The sequence below is a fragment of the Vulpes lagopus genome, chromosome 11 (genome assembly GCF_018345385.1).
Source record: "Vulpes lagopus strain Blue_001 chromosome 11, ASM1834538v1, whole genome shotgun sequence".
NCBI classification, from domain to species: domain Eukaryota; kingdom Metazoa; phylum Chordata; class Mammalia; order Carnivora; family Canidae; genus Vulpes; species Vulpes lagopus.
The window spans coordinates 100,959,489-100,979,160 of NC_054834.1; the positions used below are offsets into that span (position 1 = coordinate 100,959,489).

The 19,672-nt window shown below is 38.8% G+C and overlaps 1 protein-coding gene across 1 annotated transcript in view; it reads right to left on the reverse strand.

Moving 5' to 3' along the window:
- Positions 1–19,672, reverse strand: part of PDE11A (phosphodiesterase 11A) — a 381,245-nt gene that overhangs the window by 217,487 nt on the left and 144,086 nt on the right. The window contains exon 5 of the mRNA XM_041722472.1: positions 2,435–2,499. Within this exon, the coding sequence (XP_041578406.1) occupies positions 2,435–2,499 (65 nt within the window). The remainder of the gene's footprint in view (positions 1–2,434; positions 2,500–19,672) is intronic.

A 19,672-nucleotide genomic window follows, 5' to 3' on the forward strand; every position in this document is an offset into this window, starting at 1 on the left:
AGAATTCACCAGAATTAAACTTTACCCTGAAACACTGTTGCATGAAGCCGTAGACATTATCTTCAAAAGCTATCCTATTATAACTCTGAATGATGTCCAGAGGACTAAGGTATCTAATGGACATTATCTACAGTGAAGATGTTAAGTGATGAAAGGTTAAAGGAAAGATTTACAACGTGCTGAGTGTATGTTGTGATTTGTAGACTCCTAGCCTGTTTCAATGTCTCTTCCACAGCCTCTGGTGAAGTAAATGCTTAGGCCACTTGTCTTTATTCCTTCAAATTCCAATAAATGACTGAAGGAACCCACATCTACAAGAGGAAATTACTAGACAATTCAGGAAAGGTCTTCTGAGATAAATGAACATTCTACATTAATTTAAAGGCCACAAATAGAATGATGGAGAGTACTATTTCATAATGTCAAAGTTCAAAGGCACTTTTCAAATGTCTCTTTAAAGAAAATCGGGACCTTTCTTTCTTTCCTTCTTTCTTTATTATCAGAAAGTTTGCCAAGGGCACACTGGGCCTTGGGTCATTCTGTTTTGACATGGAAGTTCTTTCATCATTAAAAATAATCAAAAGGTCAGAAATATTTAACCCTGTAGTAACCAAGAGGATACATTCCGTAGCATAAAAAAGAACAATATTGAAGCATTAGAATTTCAAAGGTTGCTTTTCACAACTCCATAAAACTTGCCCCCTTCATACATGAGGGAGGGCTTACGTGAGGCTGTGACTAGCTCAAGGACTAAGTATGAATACATGTTTTTTTCTAGTGCATTTCACGTTATTTTACATGAAAACTTTGGGAAACCTGCTCAGTACACCACTAGTAACTCTCTATGTCTAAATATATTACTTTTAGGTATAGATTCACTTACATTAGATATAGATGTGGACATAAATATATTTGTATGAAAATGAAAACCTCCTATGAAAGGCCTCTTTTCCCCCTATCTTAAGGTATAATTTACCCTTTTTAGTGTATGGTTCTGCAAATTTTGATAAATGTAGTCATAGAACCACCACCACAGCAAGATAATAGAATGATTCCATCACATCCCCAAATTCCCCTGGGCCCCTTCATCGTATATCCCTCTCCATCTCTGGCTCCTGGAAACTACTGATCTGCTTTCTGTTCCTATAATTTTGCCTTTTCAAGAAAGCCCTATAATGTAGCAAAGGCCTCTTTTAAATTTCATGCACTGGATAAAAATTAAAGCAACTAAATGAAGTGTCGATTTTAATATGCTGATTTCTATTTCCTGTACTTAAGGCAATGATGGATATATAAAATCAAATTACCCTTGAATATTACATCTTGAAGCAGGTAGTACCCAGGGAGCCCTTTGAATATATAGATCTTTAGGACTTCAATTTCAACATATTGAATCAAAATCTCTCAGTGCAGGTTCTGGGAATTGTTTTTATCAAGTTCTCCAAGCTTGATTCTGATTGATATGGCCAGATTTGGGGAATATTAACCCAAGAGGCATTCACTGTATGAGATTAACTGCCAGGATGTAAATTATGTGTGGCAATGGGATCAAAGTTCAGAGGTTGGGAGAATTCTATCTAGGTGACCCTGTCCTTGGATGTGGCTACCACTTACTGCCTGCAGGACTTGTCACAAGTCACTTAAACTCACTAAACCTTGTTTTTTTCTGATATGCAGGGGTAACGATGCTGACTTCATAGGATTAAATGTATATAAAGCCTTTAGATAGAACCTGGCACACTTAGCATTCAACTATTGGAAGCTGCTTATCTTGCTGCATTGGTATCAGTATTAACATCATTATCATCATCATGCCGCCATAAGTATTTTACTTGTCTTTCCCATATTTTTGCATTTTGGTCAGTTTCACTATTTTTTAGCCCTTCCTCTAGAAGTGACCAAAGTAAACAGAGTCTACTTTTGTAGCAGCCCAACCAGCATTCAAAGAACTGCAAAGGTAACAGAAATTCACTGATTGTCCCCAACTCTCACCTTTACTTCAAAGACATCAACGCAACAAAAAATGAGTTACTGGAAACTCACTCTTTCCCAAGGGTATATATTATTGGCCAAATATGAGCAAGCAAAAGGGAGGAAGAGAAGCAAAGGGCCAGAATAAAGCCAAAAATTAGGCTGTCTGTGTAGTTGGGGGAATATCTCAAAATTTACTTTATTCACTTGTAGTTTTATCCTGCAACGTAGACACATGTATTTTTAATCTATAGTTTCTTGAAAATATTTACCATTGAAATATAGTTGACATACAAAAGCAGCAGTTTTTCTTTAAGCCATGAAATACAGAAGAGTGATGATATTTGGCTGCACTTGCTGATCTAAAGAAAGAACTCCTATCCTCAAAGAATTACACGATGCTGCCAACACCACAGACTGAAGACAAGGAGCAAAAGACAAACCTGAAACTTACAAGCCCTACCTGTTCTCAGCATCAGCGCTGCACTTTGGGGACATCAATTCAAAGGATTTGGTAAACTTCACCACCTGTCACACAGAAAGACATAAATTCAAGTCAATTAGAGCTTTCTTGTAGGTTAAAATAATGCAATTAACATTTTTCATCTTTACAATGATTATTATAATAATTGGAGATTAAAGAGCAATTTTAAGTGGAGAAATCTCAAGGGACAGAGGAAGAAAATTCTACTCCACATTTTTTTTATGTTGATAGATATCTACCAGACATCCATGGTGTACAAGGTGCCATGTTAGGCATGGTGAAATAAAAGAAATATAAGAAATCAGGGAGCCAAAGAAATCATTAAACAGCACCTAGTCCAACAATGCATTTGGTGGGCTCAGAAATGGAGACAGAGAAATCAACTCACTACACCCTTTGGTTGCAAGAAACAGAAGCCATTTGAGCCAGCCTAAGTAAAGTGAGACTGATTTTAAGGAACAAAAGTTTCTTGCAGAACTCATGGGAAGGAAATGAGCCAAGAGGGGGCTATGACTTACATCTCTTCTCTCATTCTAGCCTCCCACCTCTCTGTCTCCCTCTCTCCCTCCTTTTCTTCCTCCCTGCTTCTTGTATTGCTTTCTCTCCATATCTCCTTCAACTTCTGCCCAGATGGCAGCCTCAATCCCAAAGTCTACACACACTTAGAGATCCTGTGCCCACCATCAACTCTCATTTTGGATTTTACTTTCAACATAGCATACATTGCCAACGTTTTAATACATTTTACTAAATATGCATATATTTTTCAAGTTTTTCTTTAAATTCCAGTTAATTAACATGTAGCGTAGTATTAGTTTCAGGTATAGAATTTAGTGATTCGACACTTCCATACAATAGCCAGTGTTCATCACAAGTGCCCTCCTTAATCCCCATCATCTATTTACCCATCCTCCACCCCCTTCCCTCTGGTAACCATCAGTATGTTCTCTATAGCTATGAGTCTGTTTCTTGGTTTGCCTCTCCTTTTTCCCACTCATATGTGGAATTTAAGAAACAAAAACAAACAAACATTGGGGGAAAAATTGTGTTATGTATTTACAATGAGGAGTATACTATTTTGTGGCAATCTTGCCAAGGTACATCTCATTTGAAAACATTTATTTATTTATTTATTTTTAAATTTTTATTTATTTATGATAGTCACACAGAGAGAGAGGCAGAGACACAGGCAGAGGGAGAAGCAGGCTCCATGCACCGGGAGCCTGATGTGGGATTCGATCCCGGATCTCCAAGATCGCGCCCTGGGCCAAAGGCAGGCACCAAACCGCTGCGCCACCCAGGGATCCCTCATTTGAAAACATTTAAAAAATTTTATTGTCCTTTGGAGAAGAAGGTAGAGACAAAACCTTGAAAAGGATGCCCTCCATTGACCCCATGCTCCTGAAGTCGTCTTCCCTGGTTTTTTTTTTTTTTTTTTTTTTTAATTTTTATTTATTTATGATAGTAACACACACAGAGAGAGAGAGAGAGAGGCAGAGACACAGGCAGAGGGAGAAGCAGGCTCCATGCACCGGGAGCCTGATGTGGGATTCAATCCCGGGTCTCCAGGATCGCGCCCTGGGTCAAAGGCAGGCGCCAAACCGCTGCGCCACCCAGGGATCCCTTCCCTGGTTTATCATTGTTCTCAGGTGAACATTTTGTTGCCACCCGCCCTCCCACTTCCTGCTCCAAGGGTAAAGAAGAGAAAGCCATCTTCTTCAAGGATCATCCCTGGTGTGGATACTTCCTCCCTCACTCATCTTGTGAAACCAGAATATTCCATGCAAGAACATGATCAAGCTTACTACTCTGAAAGAAAAGTTTGGACACAGAAAGTGTAAAGATAGTTTTTCTTATTATTAGCTATTGAGTTCTTATTATACTCCAGGCTCTACATCAGAAGCTTCTTGGACTATTTAAGTTCCTTAGTACTGCTCTATAAAGCAGGGATTTTTATTCTCAGTGTATAGATGAGGAAACTAACCCATAATTTTTAAGAAACTTGCTCAATTTCACACAACTAAATGGGGCACCTGGGATCAAAGCATGTCTGCTTGATTCTAGAGTGCCAGTTCTTTCAACAACATTAAAAATGTTGAGTAGGAAAAGCACCATTTCTGGTCCTCTTTTGACAAACTATACCACATGATAGAAAAATGAGGCTCTTATACTGAAAGGAGTCATCTGAATGTCACTGGATGCTTCCAAGGTTGACATTTAGATTTGCCTTAGCTGGATGCAGTCATGCTTCAAAGGCCTTTTAAATTAACCACTTATGAGGAATTGATGGGCACCTGAGAAAATGATTTGGAAACTGGAATAGATTAAATATTAAAACAGCTTTATCAGTGAGGTAATGAACCCAAACTAAGAAAATGCAACATTAGGAAAAGGATAAAAGAAAAGAAAAGCCCATCACAAAGAAAATTGTGTGTGACTAGCCAAATGCAAGGGAGTGACAGTAGACCAATTGCAAGAAAATGCCCTTGACAACTAGAGCACACATTTCATTTCATATTCCAGTGTGAACTAAGCCTCTACAAAATCATTCATTGTGGCCAAATTTGTTTTCTAAAGATGGTCACAACAATATCTCCTATCCCACACTCTTCACTACAATACGACTCTGCCACACTCCTACCAAGTGGTAGGGTCTATGTTCCCACCCCCTTGAATCTAAGTGGGTTTCAGACCACTTTGACCAATAGAGTATATAGAATGGACATGATGTACCTTCTGAGATTGTCATAAAAGGCAATACACCCTCTGTGTCATCTGATGAAATACTTGTGTCTGGGGCCCCAAGACACCATGTAAGAGGTTCAACTGCCCTAAGGCCACTCTGCTGAAAGGGAGGCAAACCACATAGAAAGGCCATGTGTAGATACTCTGGTCAGCAGCCAGTCTTTAAGTCCTTCCAGTCTAGGAGTCAGACATATGAGTGAACAAATCTGCAGATGATTCCAGTTCCCAGCCCTTAAGTCATCCCTGATCTCTATGTTTTTCCAACAGTGTGAGGCCTCAGATATCCTGAAAAGAGTCAGGCCATCCTCCTTGTGGTACCCTCTCCAAATTTCTGATCCACAGATCTGTGGGCATAATATGATTGATTTAAGCCTCTAAACTTTGGGTTTCTTACACAGAAAAGATAACCAGAACACTAATCTTAATTGAGGATTTAAACAGAAACCAATCACTGAGGAATCCTCATCCACTTGCAATATTCTTAGGCCTCAAAAGGCTATCAAGCCACAAAGAAACTATAAGCTATCACCAAATAATAAATCCCTTGAACTATACTCCAAATAATTTTTAAAGTTAAAACAATAATAAGGTAAAAAGTAGTAGCATTTCATTTATGTTTGCATAATACAAAATTGTCACAGATTTTAAAAGGGGGAGTTAGTCCTCTAGCTCTACTTTGATCTCTCATCATTTGTGATTTCTTTCCATTATTTTGTTAGATGACAGAAAATTTTTTCCCTATTTTTATCATGTTTATGCTGTTGCTATGGACTATATGTTTGTAGTCCCCCCAAATTCATTAGCTGAAACCCTATTTTCAATGTGACAGTATTTGGAGATGGGGTCTTTGAGAGGTGATTAGGTCATGAGGGTGAAGCCCCCCATAAGGAACTGATGCTTTTATAAGAAGAGGCAGAGAGAGCTTGCTTCTTCTCCTTTTCTTTGCTATTTGGGGATACAATGAGAAGATGGCCATCTACAAATCAGGAAAAGTGCCAGCACCAGGCGTCAGATTTGCTAGTGCCTTGATCTTGGACTTCCCAGTCTCCAGCATTGTGAGAAATATATGTTCTTTTTTTTTTTTTAGAAATATATGTTCTTTAAGCCATCCATTGTATATTAATTTCTTATAGTAGCCTGAACTAAGACAACCATATTCTCCCTTTTTGCTCCAAATATGTATGAGGCATTTCACATACATTATGACCAATCCTTTATGTAGGTATCAATGACTAAAATATCCTGGCATGGTAAATATTATTATGCCCATTTTATTGAAGGGAAATTAAGGCTCAGAGGGGTTAAGTGGTTTTCTGGAAACCATACAACCAACACACTGCAGAATTGCGATTTGAACCATGTCAGTCTGATTCTATAGCCCCAGTTTCCCCACTACCACTGCTTTTATAAACAGGAGCAAGATTGTGACACCAAATTATCTGGATGTGATTCCTTCAAAGTCAGAATAGTCAGATAAACTCTGCCTTTATTTATCAATTCTATAAATATTTTTTGAGTACCCATTAATGCCTGAATTTAAATAAACACAGGCTAAAAGTAGATTGAAGTAAAATACTTGGCTAATCAAAATACCAATAAACTATTGTTTCTGCATTTGGAAATCAAAACTTTTTTTTTTTCTTTTTTTAGAGAGAGAGAGAGAGAGAAAGAGTGCAAGTGGGAGGGGGAGAGGGAAAGAGAAACTTATGCAGGGTATGTGCCCAGTGTGCAGAGCCCAACAGAGGGCTGGATCTCACGATTCTGAGATCATGACTGGAGCTCAAATCAAGAGTCAGATGCTTAACTGACTGAGCCACCCAGGCACCCCTCAAACAGGAGATGCTTTTATTTTTCTAACCTGACAGATGAGATTAAACTCCCCAACAATACTTCATTTGGCTTCTCTTTTACTTTTGATTGGAGTACTTTACAACTCTAAAAGGATAGATATTACTTTCTGAAAAACTGATAGTAATGCAAATTGGGTTGCATATGAGGGAGTAAGCCCCCCTTGTAGGGTCATTAAGGATCACTCTGACACATCCACCAAAATTATATTTGGAGAAATTAAAGAATTCATCAGAAATCCTAGAGAGGAAAAAAAAATCCTAGAGAGGGGAGCATGGTATGCTCACAGGACCACATAAAGTCACCCAAAGCCCAAAGTTTGGTCACTGCAGGCAGGGAAAGAGCAGAGCAAGGACCCATGGTAAGTACCTGTATTAGGGTCAGGGCTATGGTAGCTTGTGCCATTTGAGAAGCCTGCTCTTGGTAATCTGAATGTAACTGGGTCAACATGGAGAGGAAGGGGTAAAATGGGAAAGTCATCATGAGGGGATGGGTACCCAGAATGGGCAATAACTAGGTAAAAGTTCAAAACAAGCAAGGTGAGTACAGGCATTGAGGCCACAAAGAATAGCTTGACACCACACAAATGAATTTTATTCAAGTGGAAATGCAAATGAATTTTATCTGAGTAGAAATACAAATGATTTCTGTGCAGTAGTAAAGGTAAGCCCATAGTTAACAATTTTATTGTCCTGGCTGATAGCAACCATTTTAGAAATCTAACCTAGCAATCTAACCATAGCATTCTTTCAGTACCTATTTTAGAATTTACTTTACCACCTCACTTGATTTCTCTCTTTGATGAGTTAAACAAGATTTTGGTACATGCTTGCTTTAGATTTCTGCAAGGGTTAGGTTTCTAACTTTTTGAAAATTGTTTTTTCACACAACAGAGAGATACTGAGTGCCTGTACACATCAAGTAGCACAGGGCCTGGGGCTACATGTGGAAAAGTAAAGGGAAAAAAAAATCTCTGAATGCATGGTGTTTACTGTGTGGTAGGGAGTTTCATCTGCCCTGGCTCCTCAAAACTACCACTTCCTAAAATAATAAGTGAACTTCTGCTTCCCACATCTTAGGAAGACAAATCTAGGAAATATAATATCCAGAGATTAAAAGAGAATAAAAATCTTCAAAGAATGTTTAAATTTTTTTTAAAAACCTGCTCAAGAATAGTGCTTATAAGAAATGGAATAAAAAAAAAAAAAAAAGAAAGAAAGAAAAGAAATGGAATAGAAAATTCTGGAATTCTAAAGCTATAAAATCTATAGATCTAGAATGAGAAGTAGATAAACAAATAATCTCTTGATGAAATGTGTTTGAACTCCTCATATGTAAAAGAGGACCTTTTAAAACTACTAAAAGGAAAAAACTTTTTTTCTAAAATGTTAGAACTTTTTATTTCAATATAAACCATACGCTATAAAGAAAAACAGGGTCAAATATTTTGTTTTATTTTATTGTTTTTGTTTTCTAAATTCAATTTAATGAGTCAAGGGAAAGTCAAGGATTATCCTTTAGTTTTATCACTCTCTATCATGGAGAGTACTAGTTATATCCCCCAATAAACCAGTCTATGATATCCTGGCCAAAGTCTGATGTTGGATTCTTGAACCACAGTGTTGACCTTGTGTGTAATAAAGAATTAACTTTAGCAAAGAAAGTATCTGGCCTTTACTCTTAGCTCCTGAGAGGTAAGCTCTAAGCCCCTGGAATGTCCAGTCTTGAAAAAATATCTTTGTTGACCTGAGGACCTTGGGCCAGCCAGATAGAACAATGTAATTTGAGCCACACAACAATGTGGTTCGGGGGTGGGGTGCACCTTTGGGTCAGGTGGTATCACTTGGCCTCTGGAGGGAATGGAGACTGAGGTTAGCTATTGTAAATTTTGGTGATTAAGCGTCAATAAAGATCTCTGGATGCCAAGTCTTGGGTGACTTTTCCTGGTTGGTAATACTTCATCATGTACATTGTCACATATCATTGCTGAGAGAAGTTAATGCTACCCATGACTCTATGGAGACAGAGGACAACTAGAAGTTCCACATTTGGAACCTTCCTGGACCTTGCCCATATAGCTCTCCTTTGGCTGATTTTAATCTATGTTTCCCCATAATAAATCATAACCATGAGTATAACAGCTTTCTGTAAGTTCTGTGAGCCCTTTTAACAAATTATTGAGACTGAGGGTGATCTTGGGAACCTTTGAACTTATAATTAGTGTCAGAAGTAAGAGCAGTGTTATAGATTATGCTCTCTTATTTTGTACTTTGTGTAATAAGTCACAGGTTCTTGTGTCTTTAGCAGAAAAAATGAGAATAATGTTGACTGTCTTTGGCTAATATTGATTATCTAAGGCATAGTAGTGTACACTGGATAGCAAAGAGAGATATCAAAAAATAATAAATAAGGTCTCTAACTTTTAAATAATATTTTAAAGGGGAAAAAACTTAAAAAAAAAGCCTTAGGTGTAGAAAGTTAGTCTGATTCCAGGTGACCTATGAAGGGCTGCAAGTCCATTTTAGAATGGATTTATCACAAAAATCCTAGTCTAGACCATACAGCTGGGAACCCAGGGCTTCTGGTGGCATCTCCTTACAGATTTTCTGAATTTAGGGCAATTTGAGATTAGACTCACCACCAATGAACCCTCAAAGTCATCAGAATATTAGGCCCTTAAAGAGAAATGCAGACTGATCTGCTTGCCTCTCATTCCTCTAGAGCAGGGATGGGCAAAAGAGTCTATGGGCCAAATCTGCCCCACCACCTGTTTTCATAAAGTTTCATTTTAACAGAGCCTACTCATTAATTAAATATCACCTGTGGCTGTCTTTTGCTCTAGCAGTAGAGTTGAGTAGCTCCAACAGAGACCATATGGGCCACAAAGCCTGAAGTATTTCCTAGCAGGCCCTTCTTGGAAGAGTTTGCTGACTCCTGGTCTAGAGCCATCTCTGGACCAAGTTAACCAGTTATTTTTGCTAAATTTTAATGACTGATAATAGATTAATGTATTCATATTCCTATGCAATTTATCTATAATTCAGAAGGCATATTCCTGGAGTCAGAATCTTCACATCTGAAACAAGACTGTAATGATGGAAATTTTAGGCACCACAGTAAGGGCTGGGGAATATACTTGAGGACATGCATATGTCCCAGTTGTCATGGATTGTCTCACTTTAATTAAGCCTATCATCCTGAGACAATTATTAAAAGTGCCTCTTTTCACCCTCAAAAGTATCTTTGTTTGAAAAGCCAAACTCTAGGCAGCCATGCCTCAAACAATTTATATGTTTTTAAAATATTTATTAAAAATATAATGCATTCAAGTAGAAAATTATTTATAGTCAGACACCTGGGCTTAAAAATGAAACAGCTAAAATATTTCAGTGCAATTTAATGGGATATATAGTGTCACTGTGGAGATTATGACCAATAAAAAACAGACAAAAGCATAAAAGAAGAATAAAATTTATGCTTTATTCTTGACTTGGACCAATTGAATAGTTCTCAGTCTCATTAATTTTTAAAAATTTATTCTCTAAATCCAAGTCTGATTTTATAATAGATATACCAAATGAACCTATATTAAATAAATAAATGCCCACATTCACATACAAAGTAAAAAAGTGTCTAACGAGAGAAATCTCAGAAGTGGTTTATAGGTCAATGAAACTGAACAAGTGGTTCCAAGCTCCTCTGGCTGTTGATCAGCCCTGATTATTGCACCCTGGGGAAGGCAGTACACATGCCACAGTGAAGTAAACAAAATATCCCCAAGCATCTCTGCCTGTTCTTTGGAAAAGCTCCATGGACAGAAGTCTTTTGATTTGGATATTTATCAAGCACTAGTTGGTCTGGTTTCTCTCTGTGTTTTTTTTTTTTTTTTAATTTAAAAACAACTTAAAAAAACAAAAACTGTGCTCAGGACTATCTACTCCTGCCACCAAAAAGAAAATAAGAATGATCTAATAATCACCATTTTTTCCATTAGTTTTCTTAATCTGTATTTTTCCACAAGAGGATTATTCTATTGGGAAAAAGATTGAACTAAATGATCATCTACTGCTATCCTTCTTGATAAATTTCTCACTTACACTGATGAGTAATTTACTCTAATCGTTGATTCACTCAATCAACATTTATCAAATGATTAGTGTTCAGGCATTGTATTGGGCTCTGGAAATACCAAGGGGCATAAATTACGTCCTGTCTTCAAGGGACTCAAAATAGTGAGGGGGTAAACAGTTCACAAAAGTATAATTTCATCACAATATATATTCAAAATTCTACAGGCACACAGAAGAGGGTGTTGAAGAAGCCTTTTTGTGAATTATGTCTTCAGTCTTCAAGGGTGGGCAGGCATGTTCTAGGCTGGATAGTGGGGGAAGTTTTCCAGGTTGAGGGACAAATAGGTCAGAGTTTTGGCCAAAAAGAGAGAAAACACTTGAAAGGGTTTAACTGAACCTAATTCAAAAAAGGGACTAGTTACAGAAGTGTGGGCAGAAACCACAATTAAAAGAAATCAATAAGAAATGGTGAGGTACCTAGGAACTAGTAACTTTGGAAAGGCTGCAGTCTAAAGGAGCATGTCTAAAGGTCACAAAGAGCAAGAGACAGAAGGAAGGATGGCAGGAAGGGGAAAATAAAGTTATTGGTGTCCTAGAGGCATCAGAACTATCGTAGGGATTCTTGGAAAAATCCAGCAACTTCTACAACTGGCAGAAAAGAACAAGAGGAATACTATCCCCAATTTCTCTCTCCTTAAGTCTTTAAATCTTTTGCTGGGGATGCCTGGGTGGTGCAGTCAGTTAAGCATCCGACTCTTGGTTTTGGCTCAGGGTCATGATCTTGGGGTCATGGTACTGAACCCCAAGTAGGGCCCTGCCCTCAGCGTGGAGTCTGCTTAATATTCCCTCCCTCTCTCTCTCTCCCTCTGCCCTTCCTGCTTGTGTTCTCTATATCTTTAAAATAAATAAATAAATCTAAAATAAAACTTTTAAAAATCTGCTAACCCCTCTTGTTTGTCAAACTCATCTGAAAGACAGTAGGGAAGAAAGCCCAAGTGCCTTCAAGGGTACTGAGTTAAAGAGAGAAACTTCACAGACAGTTGGGGGCACGTGGGATTTGCAGAGAATAGCCAGTACAGAGTTGACACTGTTGAACTTTACTTGAGCCCAGCTCCCCCAAAAAACAGTAATAATGAAGAAGTCCCTCCTACCATTTTGTTCCAGAATTGAATCAAAAGACCACCCTGCCTAGCAAAATAAGACCTGTTTCCATCTTTCCTTTTCTTTGAGATGTTCCTTAGAAATGAATGTTCTCCCTATTGCAATAGCCTGGATGAAATTATTTCCTAACTATCTGGTGCATCTTTTTTTCCACAAGAATAATATGTACAAAGACATAGAAGCAAATACATGCAGAAGCTGATCATAGGGAGGTAGGATAGAGGAGGAAGAAAGAGATAGAATGAGGCTGAAGACCAGAAAGGACAGCCGAAAGTTAAGTTGGGAGCATAAGTGGTGAACCGTGTATGTTGGGCAGTTTGAACTTTATTGTGTGGGTAACAGACAGTTATCAAATATTCTGAATCAAGGAAGAAGTAGATGATGCTCTACAAGAGAGCTAGAAGGAGTATTAAGAATTGATGGACAGGAAGATTGCCCTGTTTGCAACTGAAGAAATGAGTTGAGGAAAATGTGAAGCTACGAGATTAGAAAAGACGAGTAAAGACAGTGGTCAAAGAGGTGGGAGGAAGAGGCTAGAAATTGTTTCAACATAAAAGCAACAGAACTTACAAAGATTGCATGTAAATGGTAAGAAACACTTAGTAGCTACTGTAATGTGTGGTTTTTAGCTTGAATTACTTACTACATAATGATGATTCTATTAACTGAAACAGGAAATTTCAGAAGTGGTAAAGATTTGGGGCAGGATGTGGTGGAGATAGGCAGTGGGGACTGAAGTTCAGAAGTTGGATATATATATATATATATATATATATACACACACACATGCACACATATTTAACAATATAAATGATTAATGATATGAGTTAATATATTGATATAAAATTATTAATAAAGTGTGTTATATAACAAACATATATTAATAACTAATGATATGTACATATACTCACATCATTAATATATATACATATGTATAAATCAATGATTGTATGGATAATCATTAGAGTTTTTTTAGATAGTTGCCACTTTGTACTCTAGAAAATGCACTTGGATCAAAAATCAAAAAGAATTTACACTGATTTTCTTTCATTTTTTTTTAAGATTTTATTTATTTATTCATAGAGACAGAGAGAGAGAGGCAGAGACACAGGCAGAGGGAGAAGCAGGCATCATACAGAGAGCCCGACGTGGGACTTGATCCAGGGTCTCCAGGATCACGCCCTGGGCTGCAGGCGGCGCTTAACTGCTGCGCCACGCCACCGGGGCTGCCCTACACTGATTTTCTTAAAGGGAGAAGGCAAGTTAAAGAAAAGTGGGGAAATGGAAAGAAAGTGAAATAGAAAAGAAAGCCTGGAGCAATTTTTGCCATCCCTTAGGATGAAGGGGATTGAATTATAGGCTTTTCCAGAACGATCAGATAAAATGATTACCTCCATCTCTTCCTCTCAAGTGTTGGATTCAGGAAGATCATCATCTAATTTAATAGCTTAATTGTATGTGTATTTACATAAGAACCTGTTGGTGGGAATGTGAACTGGTGCAGCCACTCTGGAAAACTGTGTGGAGGTTCCTCAAAGAGTTAAAGATAGACCTGCCCTGCGACCCAGCAATTGCACTGTTGGGGATTTACCCCAAAGATTCAGATGCAATGAAACGTCGGGACACCTGCACCCCGATGTTTCTATCAGCAATGGCCACAATAGCCAAACTGTGGAAGGAGCCTCGGTGTCCATCGAAAGATGAATGAAAGGATAAAGAAGATGTGGTTTATGTATACGCCGGAATATTACTCAGCAATTAGAAACGACAAATACCCACCATTTGCTTCAACGTGGATGGAACTGGAGGGTATTATGCTGAGTGAAATAAGTCAATCGGAGAAGGACAGTGTATGTTCTCATTCATTTGGGGAATATAAATAATAGTGAAAGGGAATATAAAGGAAGGGAGAAGAAATGTTGGGAAATATCAGGAAGGGAGACAGAACATAAAGACTCCTAACTCGGGGAAACGAACTAGGGGTGGTGGAAGGGGAGGAGGGCGGGTGTTGGAGGGGAATGGGTGACGGGCACTGAGGTGGACACTTGATGGGATGAGCACTGGGTGTTTTTCTGTATGTTGGTAAATTGAACACCAGTAAAAATTAATTAAAAAAAAAAAAAGAACCAAGAAGTTAAGGAACATATTAAAAAGTAAGTGTAGGGGATCCCTGGGTGGCTCAGCGGTTTAGCGCCTGCCTTTGGCCCAGGGCATGATCCTGGAGTCCCGGGATGGAGTCCCACATTGGCTCCCGGCGTGGAGCCTGCTTCTCCCTCCTCCTGTGTCTCTGCCTCTCTCTCTCTCTCTCTCTCTCTCTCTCTCTCTCTCTGTCTATCATAAATAAATAAATAAATCTTAAAAAAAAAAGTAAGTGTAGCTCCTGCTTTATGGTTTAGGAAGTGAGCTCCAGAAACTAGCATCATGCTTATAAGCTGAGTTAGGAAGTCCTTGATGGAGTTCTGCATGAGGTAATAGCTGCCAGCCATTAGGATGAGCCGTGAAAGGAGAACATGAGAGACACCTAACTCTGGGAAATGAACAAGGGGTAGTGGAAGGGGAGGTGGGTGGGGGGTTGGGGTGACTCGGTGATGGGCACCGAGGGGGCACTTGGTGGGATGAGCACTGGGTGTTATGCTATATGTTGGCAGTTTGAACTCCAATAAAAAAATTAAAAAAAAAAAACAATTTAAAAAAATAAAATAAAATAAAACAAAAATCTTGGACTTCTAAAAAAAAAAAAAAAAGGAGAACATATGTAAACACTAGTGCCAAGACCGTGCCTTAGGACTTTACCATGAAAATGTCTGCATTCTTGTTTTCCTTGGTGAAGTACAGAAAAAAATAGAGATATTAGTAAATACGTGAGCTAGAAAGCAGCTCACAGAAGGGATAGGAATTGCTTAGGTCCATGGAATGTAGTAACATTATGCAGGGAATATTCAGTCCAAGGGACTAAATATTTCCTAATGTCAATAGTAGCTAGCTATGGAACAATCTTTCTATTTTTTCAGTCTAGTAGAAGATACAATTGATAGTCACTTAAAATTGATTGAAATACTTAAGGGAAGCACAAGAGGGTAAGATATTAATTTTGGCAGAAGAGAGGCTGGAAAGGCATTCCTTGTTTCTATTTTTGGCATCCACTGAGTGAACAGATCAGTTAACACCTGCCTGCTCAGTTTAAAGACCATGAAGGCAGTCTCTAATAACTGAATTAAGAGTTTGATGAATCAAAGCTTCAGTAACCAAATTTCAATTTCTTTTCTTTCTCTTCCCCTCAAATGAAGAAAGGCCAGGAAATACCATACATCTGCAGTAACCAGCTTTTTAAATATTCAAATCACAAGGCAATAATCAGATGTTTTGTCTCAAGGAATGATTCTAATAAAATAGAAAAAAGCAAAAGTTATTTTTAAAGGAAGGAAACTTCCAGCAGATTTTTTTCCTGAAATGATGCCTCCCCACCCCCCCATCCCCCGCCGATTGTAAAAAGTAGCATATGGAATGCTAGTTGAGATGATGCCATAAGTTAATGTTTTGACACATCCGTTCTCTTCCAAAAACAGAGCAAAGATTGATAAAATACAGAAAGAGAAAATCTTAAAGACATCTAGAGGTTAAAAAACAGAGAGAGAAAGAGAGAGAGAGAGAGAGAGAGAGAGAGAGAGAGAGAGAGAGAGAGAGAGAGAGAGAGAGAAAGGCAGGATAGCAGAGAATATAAAAAGGAAAAGATCTCTAGAGAGTCAAGCTTGAAGACATAGGCTTACTGTGCTCCTCCAAGTCCAGAAACAGGCAGGTGGCAATGATCAGAATTTCACCTTCTACTGGGGTTTGGGGACTAAAAATGTTCCCTTGAAAGAGGTGACGTAGCTTCACCCTCAGAAACTGAACCATGCTGCTTCTGGCTTAGTGTTATATTACTACATAGCAGGAGACCCAACTTAAGGCCTGGTTCTTGACTAGGGGTCTAGGAATGGCACAAACTATTAAATAGGGAGGGAAGAGTACAAGAGAGAATAATAATAATAATAAAAAGACACAAACAAAACACTTCCATCAAAATGAGCTCCTACACCTGTACCCCGATGTTTCTAGCAGCAATGTCCAAATAGTCAAACTGTGGAAGGAGGCTCGGTGTCCATCGAAAGATGAATGGATAAAAAAGATGTGGTTTATGTATACAATGGAATATTCCTCAGCCATTAGAAATGACAAATACACACCATTTGCTTTGACGTGGATGGAACTGGAGGGTATTATGGTGAGTGAAATAAGTCAATCGGAGAAGGACAAACATTATATGGTCTCATTCATTTGGGGAATATAAAATATAGTGAAAGGGAATAAAGGGGAAAGGAGAAAAAATGAGTGGGAAATATCAGAAAGGGAGACAGAACATGAGAGACTCCTAACTCTGGGAAACAAACTAGGGGTGGTGGAAGGGGAGGTGGGCGGGGGGTAGGGGTGACTGGGTGACGGGCACTGAGGGGGCCACTTGACGGGATGAGCACTGGGTGTTATTCTATATGTTGGCAAATTGAACACCAATAAAAAATAAATATAAAAAACAAAACAAAACAAAAACAAAATGAGCTCCTATCTCAAACTCAGAAACACATGAACAAGTAATATTAACAAAACTAAATCAATGACTTACAGAATTGGATAAGAAGATACTGATAAATCTCAGTTACACTGAACACTTGAACCCACTTGTATCAAGAATGAGAGGTGAAGATGAGAAAAATATTAAGAATATGAATGATTTGAGCAATATCTCATTCTTGACCAATGGATCCTGAGGAAAAGTCAGCTAGAAAAGAACTCTTTTGGAAAAGACTTTCTTCCCTGAGAAAAAGAGAGACATATGAACAAAAGTTTTCCTTTCTTCCTCTCCTGGGGCACAGTTCCATGAGGACACACTGCCTAGAGCTGTGCCAGCTTCCTGGACCACAAGGATGAAGGCAGCCAAGCAGTGAGACACGAACAGAAAGTGGACAGAGCCAGGTTCTTGATTACATCACTGGGCTACTCCACCATCCCAGAACCACCTCCTACAGACTTCATCTCACGTAACATATGTGTTCCTATTATTTAAGCCATTTTCCCTTATTTATTCTATTATTGCAGAGATTGCTCAAATTGATGTATAAATTAAAGCAATTTCAATTAAAGTCTATACAGAATTTCTCATGGAACTTGATAAATGGCTCTTAAAATTTCTATGAGAGAGCAATAGGCCAATAATAAGCAGGCCAATTTTAAAGGAGAACAGCATTGAGGGCTTGTTCTATCAGATATCAAAGTGTATTATCAAATTCTAGAAACTGAGACAGTATGGTACTGGTATAGAAATAGATTAGTGAGCTCAGAAGCAGAGCCAGGTATATAGGGAAACTATACAGAAGTGGCATTACAGAGTGGGGGGAAATGGTTCTGACACCATTGATTACACATATCCAGCCTTATACCCTATGCAAAAAATAAATTCTGGATGGATACAAAGACCTTAAAGACCAGACGGGTTAAAGAAAATATAAGAGAATGTCATTATAACATGGAGGCAGATAAAAATTTTTCAAACAAAATTCTTAAAGCACAAATCAAAAAGGAAATGTATAAATTTGGCATATTAAAGTTAAAATATTCCTCGCCACCAGGGTACTTGTTGGGAGAGGCACACCTCAGGAGCCCTGAGTGCACAGTCCTTGCTTCTGTTTGTTGAACTGTGCAGCACCAGATTTCAGCTTCTCATATCCTGTTCATTTGGTTTCTCCTCCCATACTTGGCATGACTGTGTCTGGTCTCCTTCCTACAACTGCTACCACACAGTCAGGATAAGTCTGATGTTTTGAGAAATCTTTGGTGGGAGTGTGCTAAAGGACAGCATGGCACTGATGGTTTTCCTACATGGTGACCCACATGTATTTAACCTCACTCCCACCCTCAGCCTTCCCACAGCAAGGCACTGGTCTTGCCAAAAACTCTTTACAGCTTCTAAAATGGTACCAAGCAGATTGGGCTCCTTTTTTTTGCACATGGCTGACTTTTTTTTTTTTTAAGATTTTATTTATCTATTCATGAGAGACACAGACATAGGGGGAAGCAGGTTCCCCACTGGGGGTCCTACACTGGGACTCGATCCCCAGACCCTGGAATCATAACCTGAGCCTTAGGTAGATGCTCAACCACTTAGCCACCCAGACGTCCCTGCACATGGCTGACTTTTACCTCTAGACCTCAGCCCTCTAGGTGAGAGGAGCTCATCCTCACTCATAGGCAAAGAGAAGAGACAGTGAAGACTGGCCTGGAGTTTTCTGCTCTAACACCACTATATCATCTTAGAATTTTCAGCTGTGCTAGCAAAAAGGTCTTTTTAGCTTTCAGTAATATGTCAACATCTTTAATGCTGGTATCACCCACTCTAGATAGTGGTTTTTATTTCCCCCACCCCAAGCACTCATGTACTTTATACCATTAGGTGATATTGTTCCTACTCTTCTCTACAGCTCTGCTCCCACCTTCCATATCCACTTCTGTCATCTGTACTTTTTCATTTGATGTGCCAAAGAGGAACGTCACAGGATAAAAACTAGTCCCTATTAAAAGATTATCAAGTATGGCTATCCTGAACTGGTTCAAATTATTTTTATATCTGTTTACAACTAAGCAAACAGCCCACTCGTCCCGGTCCTGATTCCACCTCGCCCTCCAGCCACTTGCCCTCACAGGAACCTGGGATCAGGGATCCTGGCAGCTGAAGCCCCAACAGCTGCCTCTTCGCACCCTTGCTTAGTGAGTGCCTACAGCCTGCCTACACCAGTGAGCACCTCCACCCCTCCTCATTCCTCTCTGGGGCTTTAGAGTCAGGCCATGGGGGTGACTCTAGCAAGTCACTCAACTCTGAGCCTCATTTCCTCCATAAAGTGAGAATGATAACAATACCTATTTCATAAGGATGAGGGAGAATGAAATGAACTCTAGTAATTCATACAACATCCAGAAGCATTCCACAAATAGGGGCTATTGCAGGGCAGGGGGATTCCTCCCAGGGTTCCACTGAGTTTTACATAATCACAGGATAATGGCAAAGCTACTGCTTATTTAAACCACACCTGCTGAAGTAGAAATAATGCCAACCTCTGCTAAAATAGGGGCAAACACTCCTAAACATTTTAAACCTTTATAGATTTTAAAAAACTTCATGTTGTAAGTTTTATGATACTTATTATTAAATCTCCAAAATTTACCCTAAGGTTCTTACTCTTTGAGGAAAACAAACCTAAGGCAAAGACAATAATCTTATCTAAGTAAAATACAGTGAAATACCCTCCTCTGCCGTATTAAAATAGTCCTTAAGGAGCTAGACAATTCTTGGTATTTGAAGACAGTT